This window comes from Tenrec ecaudatus, chromosome 6 (assembly GCF_050624435.1).
Source record: "Tenrec ecaudatus isolate mTenEca1 chromosome 6, mTenEca1.hap1, whole genome shotgun sequence".
NCBI lineage: Eukaryota > Metazoa > Chordata > Mammalia > Afrosoricida > Tenrecidae > Tenrec > Tenrec ecaudatus.
This window is the reverse complement of record NC_134535.1, coordinates 104,503,533-104,530,002: the sequence shown is the minus strand read 5'-3', so window position 1 is coordinate 104,530,002 and position 26,470 is coordinate 104,503,533. Positions and strand designations below refer to the sequence as shown.

General features: G+C 42.0%; 1 protein-coding gene across 1 annotated transcript in view; it reads right to left on the bottom strand.

Moving 5' to 3' along the window:
- Positions 1–26,470, bottom strand: part of ITPR2 (inositol 1,4,5-trisphosphate receptor type 2) — a 590,339-nt gene that overhangs the window by 390,208 nt on the left and 173,661 nt on the right. The window contains exons 11-16 of the mRNA XM_075551968.1: positions 23,038–23,189; positions 19,299–19,398; positions 18,666–18,826; positions 11,211–11,352; positions 8,333–8,494; positions 756–928 (exon numbers count right to left, since the gene is read on the bottom strand). Of these exons, the coding sequence (XP_075408083.1) occupies positions 756–928; positions 8,333–8,494; positions 11,211–11,352; positions 18,666–18,826; positions 19,299–19,398; positions 23,038–23,189 (890 nt within the window). The remainder of the gene's footprint in view (positions 1–755; positions 929–8,332; positions 8,495–11,210; positions 11,353–18,665; positions 18,827–19,298; positions 19,399–23,037; positions 23,190–26,470) is intronic.

Below are 26,470 nucleotides of genomic sequence, written 5' to 3'. Positions count from 1 at the left end.
ACAAACCAGTCATTTTTCATCATTCTCAAAGGACTCAAATTTTGTTCCGTTTAAATGTTCATTGAGTTTTAGAACCAAAAAGCACTTCAGAAAGACGAGATCGGGGTTGGAGGGTGGATAAAATAAGGTTTCCTAATGAAATTCTCCCTGGACAACCCTGCTCTCCTCAAGGAAGGAGCAGGTGCATGGTTGAGCTGCTTCCTGGCCTTTCTCCCAATACATTATTGCATTTTCTTAAAACGTCTCCCCAATAAGCTCCATGATTATCCTGTGCCCTCAGAGGGGGAAAAAACATATCACGATGACTCTTTGGGGATCACCAAAAGCAGTGCCCAGGACCTGCGGAGCTGATCTCTGTCTTGGAGTTAAAACAGGCCCACGAGAGCCCTTGGCAGCCTTCGCTTTGATGGTACCTGTGTTAAGCGATCTGAGCGTGGCTGGGGACGAGCATGACTGAAACAGCTTGTCTGTAGCCATTCACTGAGCCCAGAGAGCAAACAAACGCATGCATGCACTGCCACCTGAGTAGCAAGGCGGCTTGATTTATACTCATATTTAAATATAAGCCAACAGAGGACGGTGACCTCCTGTGAGTTAATAACTATTATTATATACAATTATTATAATGATAAGCCCAAAATCGTTTTCCCCAAAAGTTAGGAATATGAAAGGATTCTAACTATTAGAAGCTCTAAAGATGAATCAGAAAGCCACAATCCCCCCTAGAAAGAAATCTCGTATGAAAGACTTCAAACCTTGGCTCCCGATTTCTCCGGAGTAAACTGACAAATGTTTCTATTTCTTTTGCTGTGATATGTTTCTCTAGGAGTTTTCTGTTGTTGTGCAACAAAGCTGTGATGGTATCTTCTGCCAAAATATCATAGCCAATCTGGGACTGCATGACACAGAAGTTCTTAGCAATATATTCCTGCAAAGAAGAAGGCTGTCAGAATCCGCTGCCAAACGACTTAGAAACAACAGGTTTTATTAGGGCGGGCGACACCGATTAAATTTATTCATTACAGAAAAGCCACCCAAAAGTATTGTTAACAGAAGAGCACGTAAATAATCCCTCAACAAATGTGTCTTTTCGAAGAAGGGAAATAAACACACCAGCATATACGGAGTTGAAATTACAATGAACATGTTCTTGCTGTAACCCAGTCAGCTCTGACTGCTAGTTAGCCTGGAGGACCACCCCGGGGGTTTCTGAGACTGCCAATCTTCACTGGCGTAGGACGTCTCATCTTCTCCCAAGGAGCGGCTCGTGGATGCAAACTGCTGACCTTGTGGTCAGCAGCCCAACGTGTAGCCTGCTGCACCACAGGGCTCCTCAGCAGGCAAGCGTGATATAAGCTTAACTTATATAATGAAGTCACTGGGTGGTGCAAAGGGTCAGCTGCAAGCAGAAGATTGGAGGTTTGAGTCCCCGGAGAGGCACCTTAGAAGAGAATCCAAATCATGTACTTCTAATAAAACCAGTCACTGAAACACTGCACCACGGCTCTCTGCTGATTCACGCGGGGGTCCTTAAGTCAGAGCCACTGGACAGAAAATAGGATCTGGAATTGTGTGATACCTAGAAATAATTTCATCTTTAATGTAGGTATTTACGGTCTTGCAAAGATGAGAGGTTAAGGCAAAAGTAAGTCTAATTAAATAATAATTTTGATGACATGGTAGCTTTGGGGTGTTATAAAGGCACTTTATAAAGGCACTTTATGATGTGGATCGTGACAGCTTATGGATAAGATTGCGCAGCATGGGATCTCCAGACCAAGCAACAGTCACTGGGACAGAGCAAGGCGATACTACGGCTTTAAAGACAAAACAATCGTGTATATATTAGCAAGCGCTCATGAGGGAGGGAGAGCGGGGAGGGAGAGAGAAAAATGAGGAGCTGATGCCAGGGGCTTAAGTGGAGAGCAAATGTTTTGAGAATGATGAGGGCAAAGAATGTACAGATGTGCTTTATACAATTGATGCATGTATGGATTGTGATTAGAGCTATATGAGCCCCCAATAAAATGATTTTAAAAAATCAGGCATGAAGTGCATTGTATTGTCTCCTCTCACCACACTTAGTCAGTCAGTGTGCTGAGCCAATAATCCAGAAACTGGACTACACGCATACAACACCAAGACTGGAGGAGCCCATTAGCATGCTACCATAAGCAGATTACACAACCTTGATAGCTGAAGGGGGAGAAGCCGGAAAAGACTTACAGAGGAAGATCAAAGCTACAGCACGGACTACAGAAAACAAAAGCCTCACAACTGAACCAATAAATAACATGATAAACAGAGAAAAGACTGTAGTTATCAAGGATTCCTTTTAACTTGGATCCACAATGCCTACTCATGTCAAGAAATTAAATGTTGCACAGCATTGGGTAACTCTACTGAACAACGCCTCTCTAACGCGTCAAAAGCAAACGTGTCACTTGGAGGAGCAGGCCAAGGTGTGCCTGACCCAAACCCATACTTCACCCCGCTCATATCCATGTGGAAGCTGGACCATGAATAAGAAAGATGAAAGCAGAGTGGATGCCTTTGAATTGTGATGCTGGTGAAAAACGTTAGCTATATCATGGCATACTGGATAGACTGGAAGAATAAACAAAAGTATTTTCTAAGAACAGCCAGAATGCTCCTTGGAAAAGAGGAGAGGGAGAATTTGTCTCTTGAACTTGGGCCAAGTTACCAGGAGAGACTAGTCCCTCGACAGAGGACATCTGCTTGGGAAAGGGAAGGTCGTAATGAGACAGTGAGGCATAGTGACTGCAAGAACGGACCCCCCCTCCCCCACAGCAGTGATTTGAGAACGGGGCAGAAGTAGGTAAGAGACGTCTCCATGAGTCAGTGCCAACTCACGGGCACCTACCGACACCCAGCCTAACAGAAGTCCTTCTCATAAAAGTCATCATCAATCATCTTGACGTCATTCTGTAAAAAGAAAGGAAGCTTGATGATGATGTAGCTGCTAACCACAAGGCCGGTGGTTCAAAACCACCAGGCATCCCTCAGGAGGAAGAGGAGACCATCTAGACCTGTAAAGATTTAAAGTCTCAAAAACTCAGAGGAAGGGTTCTACCTGTCCTATAAGGCTGCTATGATTCCAAATTGACTCAATGGCAGTGAGGTTTTATTTTCAATTTTTATAAAAAGAAATCACTGGGGTTTCATTTGAGACATGAGATCAATGCTGCTACTACAAAATTGGACGGGTGATTTCCTTTTCGTACATAGAGTACAATGATCTATACAACCTACTCCGTTGAGCAATGGTGTCATTTACCTTTAAAAAGCTATGATTCATCACTTTGTCGGTCAGATTCATTCACCCAATAAATCCTTCTCAAAGGTTGGCTTTAGGCACTATTGGAAAACTAGGGCTGTGACAGGAACAGGATTGATAAGCTCTCACAGAACCTACATTCCAGTGAGAAAACAACATCACGTGAGCAAAAGATAGATCCTTTTAAATACGGATAAATCAAATGCCGAAAGAAAAGAAACGAAAAGGGAAGCAAATTTCTATGGGGTAGACATCGAGGAAGTAACATTTGCACTAGAACAGAAATGAGGGGAGGCAGCTATTCGAAGCCCAGGACATCGAGGCAGAGGGGAATCGTAAGTGGGAGCTCCTGAAATGGTACCTAGCTTAGTGCCTTTCCTAAGCCAGGGTGGCCACTGTAACTGGAATATCATACCAAACCAAACTCATTACAGTACCAAATCACCATGGCATCGCTTCCAAGTCACAGCGAGCATATGCAAAAAGCATGAAGGCTCTGAGCCTCCATGGGAGCGGGGATCCTCCACATTCGCCCGAGGAGTGTCTGATCTGTGTGAATGGCTGAACCTGCGATGCTCACCTGAGCATGCCACCGGGGCTCATTTTGTGGAACAGCATGAGAGAACAAGCTAAAGTGAACTTGAAAAGTAAATGAAGAGACTAGAGCGAAGAGACCTAGGGAACCGTGGTAATGAATGAAGACGTCCCTCAAAGGGCAACAGTGAGTCATTGAGGAGCTCAATCACGAGTTATTTTTATCTGCTCCTAACTCTTCACACTAACTACTAAGTCCCAAATCACGATTGCTCATTTCGTATATTCTGTGGACATGCAACGCACCACCTCGAGAGATGACCCAGAACTGGTGTGCTTCACTGCTCCCCACAACAGAAATCTTCCCTTGAATTTCATGGGGTCTGTCCTTGGGAGACCATCTCTGGGTCTATGATGGGGCAATTTATTGATAAGAAAGTGGTTTACCTTTAGTCAGATTTCCTGGAACTTATCTATAGTCAATGAAAAATGTGTTGTTTGCAAAAATCCAATTATATCTTAGGCAGCATTTGTGTGGTTTTTCAAATCATGTTTTTGTATATCACATAAGCCAATGAATTAGTGTGTCATAAGTCAGTGTCATTTTTTTAAAAGGTATTGTTTATGCTTTTTGATGATATGTTGTCATACACCTGTAAAGGACAAACACCCACAATGTTGACAAACAAGTTAAAAAAATTGGAGCTTGTGGTAGTTATATAATCTGGTGTCAATCTGAGGATTAAAAGTGTAGGGGTATGTCCAGCCTGTCAATTAGGATATAGCCAATGAGGCCTCTGTGTGGGCATGGCCTTCTCCTGAGGATTCTGGGAACTCCTGTATTCCTCCTTGGAATTCCTGTATTCCTGCCTGCTCACGTTCTCTCTCTCTCTCTCTCTCTCTCTCTCTCTCTCTCTCTCTCTCTCTCTCTCTCTCTCTTTCTCCTCACTCCCTGTGAGACATCCCTGTGGAGAAGATACATGGAGAGAGTCTAATGGAGCCAGAGAAGCCCCTGGAGACCCCTGCCAACACTAAGATGCTTACAGTGCCACTGGATCCACAAGACTTTCCACCCACTGGGCTGTGATCTTCCTGCATTCAGCGTCATTGCATGTGTTTCATGAGTCTGAAGAGGAATTTATATATCGGTATTAAACATATGAGCTAATATCAGATTTATGGACTTGATCTGGACAGGACTGGGATAATTTCTCAATATTCAATTGTTTTTGTATATAAAGCTCTTTCTCATACACATGTGAGTGTTGATAAATTTGTTTCTGTAGTTTACCCAGACTAACACAAAGCTATAATCAAGTTCTATAAATAATAAGAAACAAAGACCCAATATTAAAGTCTTTATTCACTAAATTATAACTGAATTTCCTCTTTGTTTTCCCATTAAAACTATAAAATATACCAACCCAACTGACAGCCATCAAGTCTATTCTAACTCATAGTCATCTTTTTTGTTTCTGATGCTATAAATCCGTACAGAAGCAGACAGCCTCATCTTTCTACCAAGGAGCAGCTGGTAGTTTGAACAGCTGAGATCATGGTTAATCCACGGCTTGACCGATGATGATGATGCCAGGGCTCTTTCTTTAATACAGAGGTGATGAGAAAGAAAAACAAAGTAATTATGCAAAAAAGCATATCTAGCTCCTTATATATATTTAACGCATGTACTACAAGCATCAGAAAGCTGCTTATGTTTACTAGAAAGCAAGTTAAACAGCTATTAGAAAAATGTTTCTAATATCACTAAGATTCAGTTAGAGCATTCACAAGGAAGTGAAGAAAAGGAATTCTAGCCCTCAAAGAATGCTAGGAGACTCTTTGGTCTTTTGTCTGATCAACAATCTACCTCCTGGAGAGAGGGAGACATCTCAGATAAAAGAATTAATCAGGAAGACATCTGGAAACCAGTCCCACCCCCACCAAAGCAAACAAACATTTTCTGGGAAGAAGTGGGATTACTAGGAAAACTATGAACAACTGAGAGAAGAAATTAGAGAGTTGGAGTTTGAGGGTCTTTGTTCCTCCACTGGCCATAGAAGGGGTATTTTCAGAGATAACACAGTATGTGCCTTCGCACACTAGGCTCCCAAGTCCCAGCACTAGAACCGGATGAAGTCAGAAATAGATAGAGGTGTGTGCCAGACCTTCAGAAACTGAGAGTGGACACCCATTGAGACATGGTGCCTGGTCAGCCTACAAAGGATATGAAAATCAACGAGATCTGACCAGGAAGCAAGAGGAAGACCTTTCCAAAGGCAGGGAGTGATCAGGGAAGGCATTGTGGGACATCACAATACTGCTTGTAATTGTGAAGCAGTGGCCTGTCTAGTGAGGTATTTTTCTACATTCAAGGGCAGAAACAAGGGCAAGTAGAGTTCACTGGGCAACTTTACATAACCATCCACACATGCCCCATAGACTAACTTGATGCTTGATATTGGAAGCATCTCAGAGACTGAACCTCAGATAACATGGAGGTCTATAATTTAACTTTCTAGAATTTCTTTTTTCTTCCAACAAAATAATGACTCTCTCTACTTTATGTCACCATCCAAAAAGAATGCAGTTAGGGTACGAATAATAATTCCACGGATAGAATTTGCAGTTCTTGGAAGAAGACTGTTTATAAGTAGGATTCTTTCAGAAAGCTTTAGGGATTTATTTACATTGTACCCTTGCTCGTTATCGGCCCATATTATATAGATTCTGAATAATTTCTTTCATACATTCTTTTTTGTCTTTTTCTTGATCTTCAGTTAGAATATCAAACCCAATGTATTTTAACTCCTTCTTCCTAAAACCAATCTTTTTTCTTAATGAAAAGCTTTCAGATTATCAAAGGATAATAGTGTCATGATTAAAAGTCTGAACTTGCATACCGACGCCATTCTTAAAACGGTGATCTTGGGCAAGTTACTAAACGTCTCTGTGCCTAGGCTCAGCTTTGCTGTTGTTTAGAGGCACCATCAAATGAATGCTCACTGACAGTGGCCCTCTGTGACAGAATGGAACCATGGAGGCTCCTAGGCCACCCTTTCCCGGAGCAGATGGTCGGTTCTCTCTTCCATGGAGTGGTTTCTTCTTGTTGGCACTGTTGGGAGCTACCGAGTTGGTTCAAACCCATAGTGACCTCACACACAATGGAGTGGCTAGGTGTGTTCGAACCCTCAACCTTGGGCTAGCAGCCAAGCTCTTTCGAATTGTACCATCGGAGCTGCTCGTCTTTAGGGTGTTAATAGTGTCAATATCCTATGATTGTCTTGAGGGTTAAACAAGTTAATCCATGACAAGTGCTAGCTCTATAAAGCCAGCACTCAATAAATACTACTAACTCTTCCTCCCCAAAATCTCCTCTCTATTCTTGACAACCTAGATACTACTCAACTGACCAGCCCTCCGTCATATCACTCTTCCTCAATGGAAAACAAACATCAGAACTAAACCCATAATGATTAACTATTGAATTGTGTAATATGTAAATTATGTGCCAATAAGAGTGTTGGGCAAAAAGAAAGATAAATTTAAAAACCTATATTGTATTTGAGAACTGTACATGCTTGAAACATAAGGACAAAAACAAGTGAAAATAAAGGCTTGGACAAAGGAAAACAAAAAACTAAACATATCCGTCACATGTACTAACTACACACCTTTCTCTCTGCTAGTTACCATAAACATGAGATTCTACTTTTCCAAAGGACAATTAATTATATACAGATGCATATATTAAACATTTTTAACACAATGCAAAATGTTGTGTGATTCAAAGATTAAAATGAGACTTAATGGAAATGTCCCTTGCAATTGGCTAAGCTACCAGTACTGTCCTTGTCCTGGGCAGCTAGGGTACCCTAGGGCAACGTGTTTGAAGTGCTCGTTCTAGCACCCCTCATGTTCTCCTCAAAGATGGTCTTCCATGACACTTTATGAAAATGGTTGTCATCCTGCTCCAATGCTTTCCTCTGCAGGCGCCCTCCCTACGCTCTCCCAGTCACAGTGATCGCTCCACATTCGGAATTCCCATAATGCTGTCTTTTCTCTTTGTTTCCATCTTGCATTCTCAAAGCACTCCACTAGATTCAAACTTCTTGGCCCGCACATTATGCTGTGCCGCACATGTTCTTCATTCTAAGAAGTATTATTTCCCTCTCTCCATAATGCAAGGCGGCTCCAAAAAGGTCATGGAAAATGGGGTTAAAAGATACAGAAATGTTCTGAAGTTCCCTCCCGAACACATGCCTGCTTCCGGCTCTCCACGTTGCTGTATCCCACACACAAGGAGAACTCGGGACCTCTTCCCCCAGTGGTTCTCATGTGGAAGAATGCACATATCAGCTCAAAATGATTTATAAATCATTTATTTATTTGCTGTCAAAGCTGTCAATGTAAATCATGACATGTCATAGTTAATGCCTTAAGTCATAGCCAAGAGAACCTTCCCTGTATCTTCAACGTTGCGAATAGAGGTCATCGTCTCACCTGATTTTTCCGGTAGTCCTGCTGAGAATGTCTCAGGACTCGGTAGCAGAGCCTCAGCATGTACTTGTAGGGAGCGTATCTTTGGTCTCCCAGATCCTCAAGCCTCAGCATTGCGCCTTCTCCTGCTTTCTCCTTAAAGGGTGCTTTCAGAATCCCAAACACCTGCCAGGAATAGAGACAGCCACGTATTCTGATGAGTGGAGCTGCTTGTTTTAGAACTTATTTTCATTTTGTTTTTGTTTTTTCACAAATGAAAGCATCAACTCAAAAATTCTTCACTCTTAGAGGAAAATTAATGTAAAGGAAAACAAAAGTACTACAGAGTCAATATACTGAGGAACAGAAAAACACCAATGAATGATTTCTCAAGTGTAATGGCAGAAATATAACTGAGTAACTAGATTTCTTTAGAAATTATATTTGATTAAAATAAGAAATACAGAGATGTCGGGTTGTCCCAAGTAACATGGGCATGTTAAGATGAACTAAATGTAGATATGTGTTGTATAGGAGTACAGTTTCTTCTTTTACTTTCCATAGTTATTTTAAAACAAAACAATTAAAAGAAAAATGTTTACTATTCATCTGCAACTGCCATCAGAAAATCGCCTCCAAATATTGAATATAAAACTCGTTAGGAAGGACTCTATTGATGGGTCTTGGGACACAGACACAGGGTCATGTTACTGTGCTTGTCATATTCTTCAAACACGGCAAGTCGGGAGCTAGGAGTGCATCTAGGGAGCCGGGGTCCTATAGAAGAGAGTGTCCTGGCTGGAACGTAATTGTTAACTCCTTAAGCAGCAGGACAGCACACAGGATCACTTGGAGAGAAGGCGGGAGGGTGAGCAAACTGTCCGTTAAAAAGTACATAGGTCTCACCACCACCCCACCACCACCCCACCACCACCCACCCACCACAAAACCAAAAAGAAAAAAAAAATGTACATAGGTCTGAGCACTGGTACAAGAAGGAAAAACTGAAACCCTTAGCCCTTGGAACTCATGAAATATGATACAAATTCCAACTTGTTCAATATTCCATACCCAATAACACTTGAGTTTTATTTTTATAACATTTAAACTAAACTGCTGACATACGGTTCGGTTGATGATTAAAATAATATTAAACCATGCAAGGTCATAAATATCCTTAAAATAATATAGCTTGTATAAAATAGCTACTGGCAGGAAAAAAATTGTCCCTTACATCTGCAACCTTAATTTTATTTGATAAAAATATTGATTTTATATCTTTATTCAATTCTAAAATATTAATTGGTAATATATATCTACTGTTTTCCTTTCCCAATTCCACAAGACAAGACGAATGCATTAATATCAACACTTTCATTTTTTACTCTTTCTTGAATCCACATTTAATTAATGTGGAAGTCTATTACTTTAAATAGCAATGGATTGAATTTAAAATTACATTGAGTTTGGTAGACCCATGTGTGTACATTTCCAGAAAGTAAGTCCATTTACGACGGGCCATTTCAGGAGGCATTTGCAGAAAGCGTGCTAGGCTTCTGGAGGAATAAAGAACTACAATAACGTATGGACTGTTAGCGGAGGAGTACACAGTCCTCGGTAGACTTTCCTGGACAAGAAGTTGGAAGCAAATGGAGAGGGCTGTTTTTAAGTTCTACTGAAAATCCTACTTTGAAATGCTTCCAGCACAGTTTCTCAAGATTATTTGACTGCGTGTGGTCTTAAGAGGCCTGAAGCAGACAGTAGCATTCCTGGCAAGTGCACATGGTTAACACACTCGCTGCGATTCAAAATGTTGGTGGTTTGAATTCTACTTTACAAATCCAGCTAGATCAGAGGATGTACACTGGTACAGATAGGAACTGGAAACACAGGGAATCCAGGGCAGATGATCCCCTCAGGATCAGTGGTGAGGGTGGCGATGCCGGGAGGGTGGAGGGAAGGTAGAGTAGAAAGGGGGAACCAATCTCAAGGATCTACATATAGCCTCCTTCCCTGGGAGATGGACAACAGAAAAGTGAGTGAAGGGAGACGTCAGACAGTGTAAGACATGACAAAACAATAATAATAATTCATCAATTATCAAAGGTTTGTGAGGGAGTGGATGGGGGGGGGAGGAATGAGGAGCTAATACCAAGGGCTCAAGTAGAAAGAAAATGTTTTGAGAATGATGGTGGTAACAAATGTACAAATGTGTTTGACACAATGGATTGTGGATTGTGATAAGAGTTGTATGAGTCCCCATTGAAATGATTTAAATTAAAAAAAAAAGGTTGGTGCTTTGAGTCCACCTAAAAGTCCATGTAAGACAGTCCTGATGACTTGCCTCCAAAAAGATGACCCCTTAGCACTCCTGGGGAGCATGCATGGTGTCTCCATGAATCAGAGTCAAGTCAGTATGGCTACTGGCTCTTTGTGATAGGCAGCCCTTACAACAGTACTCACTGACCCAAGCCCACTGGCATAACCACCTTTATGCTTCACTTTCCCTAGGGTTGAACTGGATTTCTCAGTAATAGAACACAGTAGAGTGGTTAGCTGTAAAGCTGGGGTTTAACAAGATCATGGCTCCCATGTTGGATGCTCTCATTCATATCTCTTGTTCTAGGAAAAGCCAGCTCCCGTGTCGGGAGAAGGCCCCGTGAAGACACCCACCTGAGTAAGCTTGAAAGCAGACCAGCAGAGCCTTGGGATGCCAGGAAGCCCAACCAACATGCTAGGGGGAGCTTGGAAAGCCCTGCGGCTGAGCCATTCACCTGTCACTCTTTCACTCCTCGCCCCTGTAAACCATGCCATAACCAGTATCTATTTTGGATTCAGACTCTAAGTTTTGAGTTAATTTGTTACCTGACAGTACGCAGCTAATACAATGAAAAAAATTCACCTGGGCCAATATATTTTGTTCCCTCATTAATTTTTGACGTTCTCGGTTTGGCTTAGTGATAAACACATCCAGTACTTCTTGTCCGTTATTAGGCACATCAGCAACAAAGAAGATGAGGTCTTCTAGTAATTTGGTTACAAACCTATCATAAAATGAAAAGGAAATCTTACTCTATGTTACACTGAATTTTAAAAAATAAGAAAGCAACAACACCAAGAATGGAAACACTTGGAAGCAAAGTAATTTTTAAAGAAAGTATAACAAAGTAATTTTTAAAGCAAAATATAAGTAACATTTACTGTGGTTAATGTTAACTAAACCTTTACAAGAAATGCCCCTCCTCCCCCTCTCCCAGCCATCCCTTCAAGCTCCAGTCAAGCATTCTCAGTCACGTGAGCCCGCCGACACGCACCCTGTCAGGCTCACCCACAGACAGACTAGGACAGCTACCTTCCCAAGGTCCTGAGTTCTGTTCCATTTGACAATTACTTAAAACGGTATTTCCTAATCATCACCACATTTTGACCTCTTCAACTGATAAGAAAAATAAATGTAATGACCTAGACTAGAAACAGTAAGCAATGAGATGCTCTAAATTGCAAGGGGAATATGAAAGGCTTTATCTAGCAAAAGCATTAGTATTCTAAAATGATTCAATTCTACCTTTTGTTTTTTATTATTATAACTCTCATTTAGTACTTAAAGCACTTTGGAGACTTTTCCTCCTTTAGATTCTTCTCTTCCCAGTATTCCAGTTCTTTGGTTTTATTTTGGTAAAAAAATAGATAACATTTAACAATTCAATGATTTTTTTTACCTGTACAATTTAGTGACATTGGTTACATCAATCACGTGGCTTAAGAATCACCACTGTCCTTTCTAAAATTATTCCACCACTAATAACAGAAGCTCTGTGCCCGAAGAAACAAAGACTCCCTGCTTTTCTCCTCCATCCCATCTCTGCTGAGCGCTACGAAGCTTTGGTCTCCCTCGATTCGCCGATTTCACGTAAATGAGGTCATATACTCCTTGTCCTGGTGACAGACTGATGTCACTCAGCATGTTTTCATGGCTCATCCACACTGTAACATACATCCCAACTTCATTTCAATCTTCCGTTGCAACTAATATGTACCACATGTGCTTATCCATTATTTGTTGATAGACATCTGGGCTTTTCCAACTCTGGGTGATTGTGAACAGAACTGCAATAATACTAACTCTAAATTTTATGTTTCTGTTCCTGCTTTCAATTATTTGAGGTATACACTAGAAATGAAATACGATATTTCTATGTTTGACCTTTTTAGGAAACTGGGAACCTTTTACCACAGTGGTTGAGTCATCTTACAATTACACTGGGAGGCAGTAAATTTTCTAATTTTCCGAGACGCTTGGCAGCACCCACCACATTCATTTTTCTATCATAGTCATCTTAGTGGAGACCATGGGATGGCTCATGAAGAAGGGTCTGGAATGGACATTTCATGAAAGAAATACAAACAGCCAAAAACACACGAAAAGATGCTGAACATCATTACTGATTAGGGAAATTAAAATCAAAACACCAATAAACTTACATTTTTAAATAAGACAAAAACTGTCCGTGTAAATTAGCTTTATCCATTTATTATGATCAGTATAACAATGAACTATTTTAGGATGCTCAATTAGCAAAACAAGAATAAGGAAACTACAATTTACTGCAACTCTTTTGGGAATCAAATAATTCAAGGAAGTGTAGACTGGGTTCGGGCAGAGAGCATCTTGATCCTGTCTCCAGACTTACTCTCCAACAAAGAAAGTACTTCCATGGAGCCAAGTAGGCATGAGCGTAAATCCAGGACTTAGCTACACAGATAGGCATTCCAACACACTTCCAAAGATCATAAACTCCACTCCAAAATTCCAGGGAATCTATGCCTTCTTCATATACCTATTTTAACTGCTCAACCAGTCTGTTTCTCTTCAAAAAAGTGTCTGGTAAAATTCACTGACATACTTAGGTTCAATCATCATGAGCAACCACAGAACTATAAATCACGATTCATGCTCATCAATATGTGATGTGAATGCCTTTTGAAAGTGTTAACTTCATGTTTCCCAAACTATTACTCTTTGGGGGGAAGTAGAAAGCACAATACTTTATAGCTTGAGCTCAAGTTATTTCCACAAATTAAAATGTAGTTGAGTCTAGTTGCTAGTGGTTCGATTCCTATGTGCAAATTGTGTATAAATTCTGATTTTTCTTTTATAAATTATTCATGGTCATTTTTCTTGCTTTTCCAAGTTCATTATAGATAGAAGCATCGGCATTTGATAAAGTATAATTGCGTGAGCAACTATGGATTACCATAGTCGTCCAAATGGCTGGATGTCAGAGACGGTCAACGGGATGAAGAAGAAAATCAATCCAGGGAGAGGATAGCTATGCATCTTTCCTCACATGCAGAGCCCAATTCAGTGGGTGGTGGAGCTGAGAATACCAACTTTCTCTTTTCCCTTCTGAAACTACTGAAACTAAAACTCCATTTTTAAAAAAGCATTTTATTGGGGGCTTCTACAACTCTTATAACAATACATCCATCCATCATGTCAAGCACATTTATACGTCAGTTGCCATCATCCTTTTCAAAACATTTTCTTTCTATTTGAGCCCTTGTATCAGCTCATGTTTTTCCTCCATTCCCCACCCTCCCTCCCTCATGAGCCCTTGATAATTTATAAATTATTATTTTCATATCTTACACTGACTGCTGTCTTCCTTCACCCATGCTTCTGTTGTTCATCCCCCTTTGGGGGGAGGGTGTTAATACATTGATCATTGTGACAGGTTCTCCTTTCTTCCCCTACATTCCCCCTAACCTCATGGTATCACTATTCCCATGATTGTTCCTGAGGGGTTTGTCTCTCCTGGATTCTCTGTGTTGTGAGCTCTTCCCTGTACCTGTGTATCTGCTCTAGTCTAGCCAGATTTGTAAGGTAGAATTGGGGTCATGATGGTTGGGGATGGGCAGGGGGAGGAAGCATTAAAGAACTGGAGGAAACTCGAATGTTCCATCGGTGCTATCCTGCACCTTGCTGGCACGTCCCTTCCTTGTGACCCTTCTGTAAGGGGGTGTCCAATTGTCTACAGATGGGCTTTGGGTCTCTATTCTGGCCCTCCCCCTCATTCCCATCGATATGATTGTTCTGCGTCTTCTGATCCCATGGACATCTCATGATCACACAGGCTGGTGTGCTTCTTCTGTGCAGGCTTTGTTGCTTCCCCGTTAGATGGCCATTTGTTTAGCTTCAAGTCTTTAAGATCCCAGACACCATGTATTTTGAAAGCTGGGCACCATCAGCCTTCTTTATTACATTTGCTTATGCACCCATTTTGTCTTCAGTGATCATATCAGGAAAGTGAGCATCACAGAATGCCAGGTTATTAGAACAAAGTGTTCTTGCATTGCGGGAGGACTTGAGTAAGGGCCCAATGTCCATCTGCTACCTTATTATTTAACATATATGTACATGGATCTATTTCCTTATCATATATATATTTACATATGTACATGCCTGTATTTAGACCACTATAAATGTCCTCTAGCTCCTAGTTTTTACTGTATTTCCTTTACTTTCTTCTTGTCCCACTATCATGTTTGACCTTCATTCGGCTTTCAGTAATTCCTCTGAGCTACACTGCCCTTGATCGAGCGCTACCTGGTATTCTACACCCTCCTCACCATTGATTTTAGATCACTTTTGTTCCCTTGTCCCTGGGTTTGTTGGTTCCCCACTTTCTTTCCCCCATCTCTCCCTCTCCCATGTTCCCCACAAATCGTTGATCCCATTGTTTATTCCTCAGGATTGTTTTTCCTGACTATCTTACATAAGTAAAGCCTATGAGTAGTTCCAGGTCTGCCTGTTGACCTGTATGAGTGTTTCTGATTGAGTCTGGTGAGGTGCCAAGCCCTGCCCCGGAAGCCTATTTGGGGGATTCCTCGGGGACTTCATTGCTTTGCTCCCCTGGCTGCACTGCTGCATGCCCTTCAAGTTTCTCCCCGGTGTGGTGGGGTCAGAGTGCGCACAATTCCCACACTGTGCCACCAGTGTTGTCCCCCACAGTGCTATGTCAGTGAAGAGACACAGTGTCTCGTGGTGGGGCTGGCCCTGTGGGCCTCTCTGTGCATTGGCTGCTCCAAGCAGGATTATCCTCCTCAGGGTTTGATGGGCCCGGATGCAGTCTTCTCTCTCTTTCTCCGCTTCCCTCTTAGTTTGCTCCTGTGTGATCTGAGCAGACCCGCCCCTCCCCTGAGCTGTATCTTCAGTGTTGTCCTCTGTAGTGCGTTCTTCTGGGGAGGGGTGCACATAGCTGGGATTGGGGCCAGCCTGCAGACCTCTGTTGGTGGGCTGCTTCGTGCCAATATGTTGCTTTCAAGTCTTGGCGCACGAGGTTGAGGTCTGGTCCCCTCTCCCTTTCCTGTGGAGAGATAAGCAATGCCCTCCCCTTGGATGGGCCCGTGCCCTGCTTCTCGGCTACTCATGTCCTCTTTCTTTTTTTCTTTTCCCCTCCTTTGAGATGACTGTCATATGTATCCCTGGGTTGGGTCTGATCCTGCCGGAGTGCCTGGACCTCGCCCTGTGAATTTATGCATTCAGTAGCTTTCCCCCTATGGCCCTATTGCTTTGCAAGCTTACCTCAGCCGACTCATGTTGTACTTATCCTTCTGTGCTTGGCTTACTTCGCTTAGCACAGTGGTTCTCAAGCTGTCTAATGCCGCAACCCTTTCATACGGTTCCTCATGTTGTGGTGAGCCCCAACCATAAAATTATTTTTGTTGTTACTTCATAACTGTAATTTTGCTAATGATATGAATCGTAATGTAAATATCTGATATGTAGGATATATTTTTTCATAGTTACAAATTGAACATAATTAAATATAAAGCATAGTGATTTATCACAAAACAATATGTAATTATATATTGTGAAATATTTATGTGTTTTCCGATGGTCTTAGGCAACCCCTGAAAAAGGGTCCTTTGAGCCCCAAAGTGGTTGAGACCCACAGGTTGAGAACTGCTGGCTGAGCATAATTTCCTCCAACTCTTCCCTTGTGGTGATGCGCTTCATGCGTTCATCTCTGCTTTTTGGGGATGCATAGTACTCCATTGTATGTATGTACCACAGTTTCTTAATCCATTCATCTTTTTATGGAAATCTGGGTTGTTTCTAACTCCTTGCAATTGTGAACTGTGCCGCAATTAACATTGGAGCACAGATGTCTAGCCATGGTCACAGCCTTGGAAACTCAGTGGAGCAGTTCTCTGCACCCACAGCGTTGTCGTCCATGGGAACCGCTTGACAGCACCTAAACCACACAAGTAAGACATGGTGCAGAATTGATAGCTTAGACCTGCACGGCATTCCCTCGAGCTCTGAGTAGCAGCTAGACCCCTGTCCACCGTGTGCTCTGCTCTTGACACAGCTCTGTGCAGAATAACCCTAGAAACGCCCCGAGAAACCTCAGCGCTTGAGAGTCTTGGAAGACAACACAGGAGCTACGTCTCCGGGGTTCACTGCTGGGGCGAGTGGAAGGGAAGCTCAGAGAAAGAAAACGGACTCAAAGAGCACAGGCCTGTTGAGCCAGATCCGCAGTATTCTCTCCCCTTACTCCACACCTCGTGTCATGCATCCTGGTTTGGAGTGAAGGGATGCCTACTAATAACTCCATTTGCCAGAGGGGAAAGAAGTTGAGAGTTTTGAGAGTTGGCATTTTTTGTTTTGTTTTCAGAAATAATTTTATATTGAAGTTTAAAGCACAGAAAATAACATAAATGCATTCAACTTTGCCAATAAGCCCAACTGCACTGGCAGGGGTTTTGGATGAATCTTGATAGGCGGTGGCTTTCTTTTCTGAAAGTACTAAATTAATGTCAGTTATTGCAACTTTCTGTATCTCGGGCAAAGCCTTCTTTTGGCTGTGGTTTTTGTCATTCCAAGACAGTAGGGGGAAAGAGGGAGAAATAAAAGTGCCTGCTCCCTAATCATGCCTGCTTTCCCCCCTGCCTTAGAATCACCTTCCTGGTGAAAACTCTCTCCTGCAGACACTGAAGCAGAGTAACGTGGGCGGGCATGGAGCCAACAAGACGCCACTCATAACAGGAGGCTTTGCTTCTCACTGAGGAAAACCTTAATCCGTCTCAAGAGAGACTTTTTAATGCAGGCTGCCTACATTTTTTATGTATAGCTAAGATTGTCCAAATAAAGAATTCATCAGAAGGAGGAATTAACAGATAAATAGTAGGCAAATAAAGCATACTATCCTCATATTAGATTTCATTTCCTTTGGGGTTTCAGTTCCTATTTTATTTCATTTCCTGTCATAATTTAACTCTGATACTTAATTATCTGTAGTTCAGAAGGAGCAGGTATTTGCTTCCACTCTGGCCTTGATCACCAGCTCCTCTGCCCTAACGCGGAACACAGAGTTGGCGGTGTAATTGGACGCACAGTAGCTGTTTGAGGGACACAGAAAGGAAGCAAAGAAACAGCAACTCCGCATGCCTATTTATGAATTTTTTTAAGTGATGGGAGTGGAGGGAAGCAAGTTGGAGTGTTTGCTGCTTTGCTCCTTTATACTGCAAGACATGCCAGGGGGCTCCAAAAGGTTCATGGAAAGTGGAATGGAAAGATGATGGAATTTTTCCATGCACGCTTTAAACCTCCCTTTAAAGATCCAAAGTTCTTTTTTTAAAAATGTGCGAATAGGTGGGCTGTGACATTTCAGAGCATCAAGTTTGTACAATGGTCTAAACTACGCATCAACCGGCCCTATAGCCAACCCCCCCTGCCCTTTTCCTCCTGTTTCCTCCTTGGGGATCACTAGCTCCTCTCATCCGAGCGAACACCTGCCAGCCCATGAGCCCACTGCTCCATCTGCCCTCCTTGGAAACCTCCAGAGTCTGTTCCCTTTGCTGTGAAATTCTGTGCCTTATACTTTCTTTCCCCTCTTTTCCTGATAACAATGGTCTCACACAGTCTTTGTCCTTCTTTAAGGACATATGTTTGGTTCAGACCCTTTGAGGGTGTAAAATTAAGCACTACACACACACACACACACACACACACACACACACACACACACCAGGCCTCTCACTGATCTCAAGGGCTCTCTCTCATTTGAAAGGTGACCGCCATGCTGACTTCTGGGATTATAACTTCCTGACTTGGCTTTATGATTCTGCCAGTCACCTGGACACCTCAGAGAAACAATGTCCAGCCTGGGTTATTTTGAACTTCGCAGAAAGAACGACAGCGAAGACATCTGTCGCGTTGTGTCTCACTCGATCTGAAAAGTCTATTGTATCAAGACTGTTCCGGAGGGGAGTGATTCCTTCGCCTTGGGTTTACTACAAGATTGGCAATGGGCTCTTGGTGACTTAAGAGTCGCTTTACCAAGTTACCGACCTCCTTTCATTCTGAGTGATGGTGCCATTTTCCAGCTTTTTCACCGTGGTCGCTAGCACTTTATTAGCATCGTTGGCAAAATCTAAGTCTCGGACCTCAGACAGCGGAACCGACACAATGGCGAAGGCTTCCTTATCCTCTTTTGTTTGGCATGTCCCGATCTGCAAAGATTGTGTTTTGTTTTTAATAAAATAACTTCACACTATTCTTTTAGCAGTAACACAGCTTATTACACATTTTAAAACGCAAGGCAGAAGTAGATCATTCAAAGGCAATTCCTATCTATATCCTCCATTCTATCCCTGTTCCCTGCCCCGATCTCAAAACCCCACTGAAAACAGTCCCTTTCACACATGCCCTTTGTTTTCCTTTCAACAGAACAGAGAAGCTGTAACCCAAGCAGCATCACCCCACCTACCAACTGCTAAAATGTCAATGTCTAAAAACATCTGTTGCTTTTCGGTCATTCATGACTATCGAAGTAAGCAATTGACGGAATGTAATGTAAGCAACGAGTTTAATTGGACTAGTCTCTAAATACGCCTGCAAAAGAATGGTAAGAAATATTTGTTACCCACAACCCTATTTATAAAACATTTGGTAGCAAATTAAACCTTTCCCAGGAACATTTACCTTCAGCATAACTGGCCTCTCTTCATCGGTGTCTATGGGGATACTGGTGCTGGTTACCCATGTGTTGGTACATAAATGTCTTAACCGAACATAGGAGTTCCTAAACACAAAACATTTTCCAAGTATGAAAATTAAGATCCTACATAATAAATGCCTATATTATCCCAGATATGCATCAAGATTATATGTTGAACAAATAATTGACTCACTTGTAAAGATCAATCTGCTTTAGGGGAAAAAATCTGTATTACACAGTTTCGAATCATGTAGTACCCATTACCTAGTCCAACGGTTCTCAAAGTGTGGTAGTGCACCTGAGAAATGAGAGCTAGAACTTCATTGACTTCAAATATCATCATTGCTGACGAGTTTTACACTGTCATTCATTTCTGTAGCAACTACATGTAAAGTGTCTATGGAAAGACAACATTGTGTTAAGTACTGTGCCTTCGAGTTACTGACAGTTCAGTAGGAAAGATAAGACATAAAGTCATGTAAGTACAAGGGATAAGGCATCAAGGGCAATAAGATAAAAATAAGCAAACTGTCAGTAAACTCAGGGAAGGAAAGATCCATTCAACACCATGGTCTGCACGTGCTTAAAAAACTAATAAAAATGGAGTTTGAGAAATTCAAAAAACTCTGATCCTTGTCCAAGTAATCAGAAATTCTGAATTACCTCGACTTTCCCTGCACTTTACACAGGACATATTTGTACTTCAGTTTTCTTCTCCATTAAATTTTAAGCCTCTGGGAAGTGGGGACATAACTTTTAGACTCTGTGGACTCTTCCCTTATTCTGTCTCTCTGTTCTCATTCAACACACGATTATTGAATTCACCAGTGTTTTTAAAAGATCATATGCCAGTAATACTCATTTATAATTTGGAAGCGCTTTGGAAATCAAGTAACTTGTTAGCACTGATGCCACAGAAATATGTTGTCATGAAGACCTTCATAAGATCTGACTGCCTACAACATGAAGGCTTAAGCGCAGGGCAATGAAGAATATCAACTCCCCGCACTTCCAACTCGAGAGACAATTAACCCTATTGCTCTGAGCCACTGGCCTACTAATTTCGCTACACATCAGAATCACTGGGCAGCTATGACAACCCCAATGCCCCAGGTTCAGCACAGGCCAATTAAATCAGAATATCTGGACGTGGTAGTCAGGTATTCATAGTTTGAAGTTCCCCTGCTTCCAACAGAAAAGTTTGGGAACCATGCTCTAAAGTGAAAACCAGAAACGTCAGCATCACCTGAGGAGTTGTGAAAGATTCAGGCTCTCGTGCACACAGGTACAGAAAAGAGCTTCCAACACAGGGAACCCAGGACAGATAAACCCCTCCGGATCAATCATGGGGACAGGGGGAAGGTGGGGAAGAAAGGGGGAACTGATCACAATGATCAACGTATAACACGCCCCCCCAGGGGGTTGAAACAATAAAAAAGTGGGTGAAGGGAGACAGCGGTCAGTGTAAGCCATGAAAAAATTATAATTTGTCCATTTTCAAGGGTTTGTGTGGGAGGGAGGGTATAGAGGAAGGGGAAAAAATGAGGCGTGGATACCAAGGGCTCAAATAGAAAATGTTTTGAGAATGATGATGGCAACAAATGTGCTTGACACAATGGATAGATGTAAGGATTGTGATAAGAGTTGTAAGAACCCCCAATAAAATGATCTTTTAATAAGTAAAAACAATGCAGGTGCTCAGATATCATCCTAGAGTAAATGGCTGAGATGCTGCCGAGTAAGCTAGGTGATTAATGTACACATTAAAGTTGGAGGGGCACTGGAATATGGACTCCAAATTGAAATCACCTAGTTAATCTTTTCTTTTTTTTTAAGTAAAGCCTGCATCCCACCCCCAATGTTTTATTGGTCTCAGTGCAGCCTTCAAAATACAAGTTTTCAAAGCCACCTAAGTAATTCCAATTTACAACTGAAGTGAGAAGCATTTCCTGACCTGTAAAATGAGGTGCTGCCTGGATTAAATAAGATCAAGCTCATTGATACCTTGGTCCAGGAATAAACACACATAGAAAGTGTTTGAGAGGTTTTTGGTTTTGTTTTGTTTTTTTTGAAAGTTTTTTTTTAATCTTTTTATTGGGGCTCATAAGGCTCTTATCACAATCTGTACATACATCAATTGAGCAAAGCACCCTTACATATTTGTTGCACTCGTCATTCTCAAAATTTTAAGAATAGTTATTACTTAAAATTAGCCTGAATACAGATTAACAAAAAATTAATTCATGTTAATATGAAATTCTATACTCCACTGAGAAGTGCTCAATAGTTCTAGACAGTAAGAGCTCAGCATCTCCATACAAATCTAGTTTCAGAAGCCTTGTGTACACACTTTACAGTGAGATCTTTTTCTTTTTTATTATTATTTCTTTAAGTAAACTCTCTTGATTGTAATTTTAGAAGAACTCCCTTTTTCTCATTAAATCTACTAGATCTAGTCGGAGTGAGGATTCATCAATATCCCAGTGCTGGGAAGAGAATGTCACACAGCTGTGTCTGACTAGAGCAGAACTCCTCACAGGTGCACATTGGTGGAATAAGGTCAACACCCGGCCCCACTTTTCATGAATGTGAATGGCCAAGAGACACCGGGGGAGGGGGGGGGAGCTCAGACAGTTAGAGACTTCCTCAGCAACTCTTCACCCACCTTGAAATGAACCCGCACGACAAAGTCTGCACGGAGGTAGGTTCCCTCAGCCCACCATTGCCCTCTGCCCAAGGTCAAGTACAGTAACATGCTGTGATGGCCTACTTAGAACCAGGCCCTAGACCTCCTAATACAGTCATGGTCCCTCTGTGCATCTAGACAGTATACCCTTGTCCGACTGTAGAAGAGTAGACATATTTAGGCAAAAGATTTTACTTATAATTGTCAAAATTCAAGAAACTGAGTGAGATATATTCTCTTACTTTAGGTCTTTATGATCAATTCTCTTCCCCCAATCCCTGATCTTCAAACCAACCGACCTCTCTTAAACACATGTGGTGAATTTAAGGATTTTTGCATTTCTTATCAGCATTGCTTGAAATATTTTCCCACTGAAGAAGACATGATTTCTCAATTCATTCTGATTTTTCTCAAATATCTGGACTCCATGAGGCCATTTCTAAAACACACTCTTTCCTAACAGAACTTTCCATGACCTGCATTAGTTTTAAAGAACGTTTTCAATGCCTGACCATAGGAGTTCATGTTTCTTAGTTTGTTATTTATGGACTATCTCCCACTTGAGAGGTCATGAAAACAAGGATATAGCCAGGCTTTTCTCTGTGCTCTTCCCAGTAAGTAAAACAATGTCTGGAATGTAATCCCTAGACCTCTGTGGACTGAATAAATGAAGGGATGGATTGAGCAATTAATGAACTTGAATATTTCACATAATGCAAATGAATTATGAGTGATCGTGGAAATCCTTTCAAATTATCTGTCAATTTAGAAACCAAAGGCCCAACAAGTAATAAGAATAAATGAGGATTATGCATTTTTCAGAATTTCTTTGATTCTGAACATTTTCATTCTTTCTAAGAAAGAAGTGGGGGGTGGAGTCCTGGTAATTGTTCACATAAGAAGCTTGTTTTTCATGCTTCTTCCTTTATACTGTTCTTTGTATACCCCAACATGATAGTAACATTTGGTTTTCATTCCTCGCCTACTGATACAATTATTCCAAAAATATTATCTTCCAGATACAATGTTTCTTTTACCTTGGAACCAGGCAGTCCGCTCTCTGAAGAGTTGTGGCATCCAGTTCAAAAAGAGACGCAATGTCATTGCCATGGGGAACGGAGACCAAGGTGTACATAATCTTCTCCCCCGTTTGGCGTTTTTTCTTTGGTGTTGGGATGTCTCCATCTCTCTTTTGAGGAAGCACAAGGTCATTTGCTTTTGTCAGATTTCTAATGGAACTCCCCAATAATACACTTAAAGCTTATTACAGAGTAGTATTTTAATGATGTCCCATTAAAAACACAGAGATAAGAATGTGTGTTAAATCACCCAGATTTCATATACTTAAGAGTGAGTGTGTAAGTGTTTCAGAGTTCATGCCCAAACTCCCAAAGCATAATCAGCAGCAACCTTTCCATTTGTTCAATTCATGGGTTCCCTCCATTAAATCCAAGAACATACTGTAATTGCACAAAGAGTGAAATAGAAGACGATCTTCACAAGTAAAATCCCTTATGTGAAACTCGGTATTTTAAATTTTTCATTTTTAAATCATTTTACTGGGTGCTCGTACAGCCCTGATCACAACTGAAATTCAGTATTTCTAGCACGTCTTGCCACGTTATGCAGTCAACAAAGGATTATTAACCACGTATCTATGGTAGTTTGGTGACTGTATGTCAACTGCACACTCCTACAGGTGGCGTCAAACCTGTCAATCAAGTAGTAGCTTGATGACACCTGGGGGGCTGTGGCCTTTCCTAGGAGAGTGAAAGATCCTGGAAACTGCTGCGCTCTCTTCCACTTCCCTTCCTCCTCCCTGGAACTTCACTGCGACTCCATGTCTGCCTCCAGAGCGACTCCATGGGGATGCCTGACCCTGCCCTGTTCCCACTGACCTTGCACCCACATGGCTCTGCACCCACGGCCTGTGATCACCCTGCTTGCTGAGCTACCATGCTGCATCTCTGGCATGTAGCCGCACAGGTCTGAAGGCAGCTTGTAGACCAGCATTGGACTTTTGGGCGTGAGTGCCTTCTTTTCATACACTATTGCTTGCTCGCTCTCTCATACCTATATGAACATCGCTGAATTTTTTCTACAGACAACGTGTGTGTGTGTGTGTGTGTGTGTGTGTGTGTGTGTGTGTGTGTGTGTGTGTGTTCAGATGCTTACAGACATCCTCCATGAAGGCAGTCCCTGCCAGACTGCTGTCTCCCCACACCACAAGGGTGGGCCTGCTCCCTGCTGCTGGGGACAATGGATTACTTCTCCCTGAGGCCTGGGACCATTAGCTTGGTTCCTGTAGGTGGAGGTCACACCCTACCAATAATGGTCTCTATCAGTTGAGCCAGGGAACAGGTCAAACTGGCTCTGTGACATCCAAAGTTAGGCTGGCATCCTGAATCTAGGATCCGCCCATCTTGCGGCATGTATACCCCCAATCCCTCCTCTTCCTATTGCGTGGATACCCCTAGATCATCCCCTCCCATTACTGTATTACCTATAGCACAACCCCTTCCTATGACGTGGGTTCTCACCTGTAATTAGGGGGCTTGCATGTCCCCAGAGAATATAAAAGCCTTGGTCAGCATTAAGTATCTCTCTCCCCCTCCACGTGGACCACCAAGTGGGGCTGAGGTGAGCATGCTACCATAAATTGTGTCTGACTCCATTTATTTCAATATTTCTCTTCTATCTCTCATGCTCTCTGCAACTTTACTATAATCTTTACTTATTATTGTTGTACAATTGTGCCTACTGGACTCGTAATGATATGTTAGGGGCTGGCTTTTCCTGGCAAAGTTGGCTGGACACAGTATTTTACTTAATTGCCCCAACTCTCAGTGTGCCATGGAAAACTTTGATGCATGTGACCACCAAAATGTAATACAACACATGCAATTCCATCCTGGTAGTTAGGTACTCCAATAGAATGACTTAGATGTGGTTATTAAAACAAGAGAAATTTGAAAACCAGAGAAAGTCATTGTACTGTTAGGCAGGTTAGTGCAGGGATGGAAATGTTCATTAGCGGATGCCCAGAAAGCCAAGCACGGAAACAAAGAGCAAGGCACTGCACATGCTCAGAGGCTCAGGTTTCCCGCCAGTGGGCATGGGTGGGCGCTAAACCTGGATTGGCCCACCTGAGCCAGGTGAATTCAATTCAGTCAATGGGGTCGATCTGGGATCATCCACTACGAATCCTTGAAAAGGCAGAAGCCCAGAGGGGGAGAGAGAGATCTTTGCGTGACTCTGAGCAGTCTCTGCCAGGCTGCATGGTCGGGAGGAGTCCTATGGGTGCCGTGTAAACCTGAAACTTCTTCTAACTCTCATTAAACTCACTTGGATCACGAACCAGGCTTCGGCGTGAATTCTTTCTCGCGCGGAGCCAAGGACTGATCTAACAGTACCATCTGAAGAAAATGAATGTAAGTGGGTGAGGGAAGAAATGCCCAGAAAGCAAATGAAAGCCTTTTCAGGAAAACGCTTACTGAATGACGGCTGTGATAACAAGCTCACCCGAGAGGTTCACAGAGGAGCATTCCCTGCCCACGACCGTGAACGCCATTTTTCTTTGGGCCAGAAAAATCCGAGCTGTACAGTTTTCAGTCCCTTCCATAAATGATGCCCACATTGAAAGCACCACTATATGGTGAACAAGCAGAGAGAACTGCCAAGAAGGAACACGACTTCTCTCGGCTAAGTCCCACAAAACTCGGTCATATTTCTTACGTATGTATCTTCTGCGGAGGTCAAAGCGCAGAGTTACATGATGGCAGAGGCCCGCCAAACTCGTCCCAGATGGCTGATTTCTGATACTCATCATATCTGTTTCTCATCAGTAAATATAAGCTATGGTTATTGATCAGAAAATATAGAAAGCAAATTTGGATTTTTTTTCTCTGCCCACTTAACATGTCCTACTTTGCATTGTGTAAATATTTGGAAAATGATGATGGCAACATATGAACAACTATGTTTGATACAATTGATGTATGGAATGTTATAAGAGCCCCCAATAAAATGATTTTTAAAAAGACTTCGGGAAGAATCTTCTAGGATCATTACATCCATTTTCACAGTACTTTTCTTTTTCACAGTACTTTGCATTGAAGGCATTGAAGTGCAAGAATTAAGGACAAAATTCAATGAAGCCAGAAATACCTTCCTTTATGGTAAATCTATTTTTCAATAATCCAACAATAAGAGTAGTCTTGTGGGGAGAGGTGGCTGCTCAGGTAATAGGATAACTTGGGATCAGGAAATATCAAACTTGGGAAAGGTCTTTCTTTAGAGATCATATGTACACTGAAAAGACTTCTTCCCAAATAAACGTCTTCCAGTAGCTCCACCAAACACACAACCCCACTGCCATCTATAGAGCACAGTAGATCTAACATCTGAGGTTATAAATCTTTATGGGAGTAGAAAGCTTCATCTTTCTCCTGAGGAGCAGATGGAAGTTGC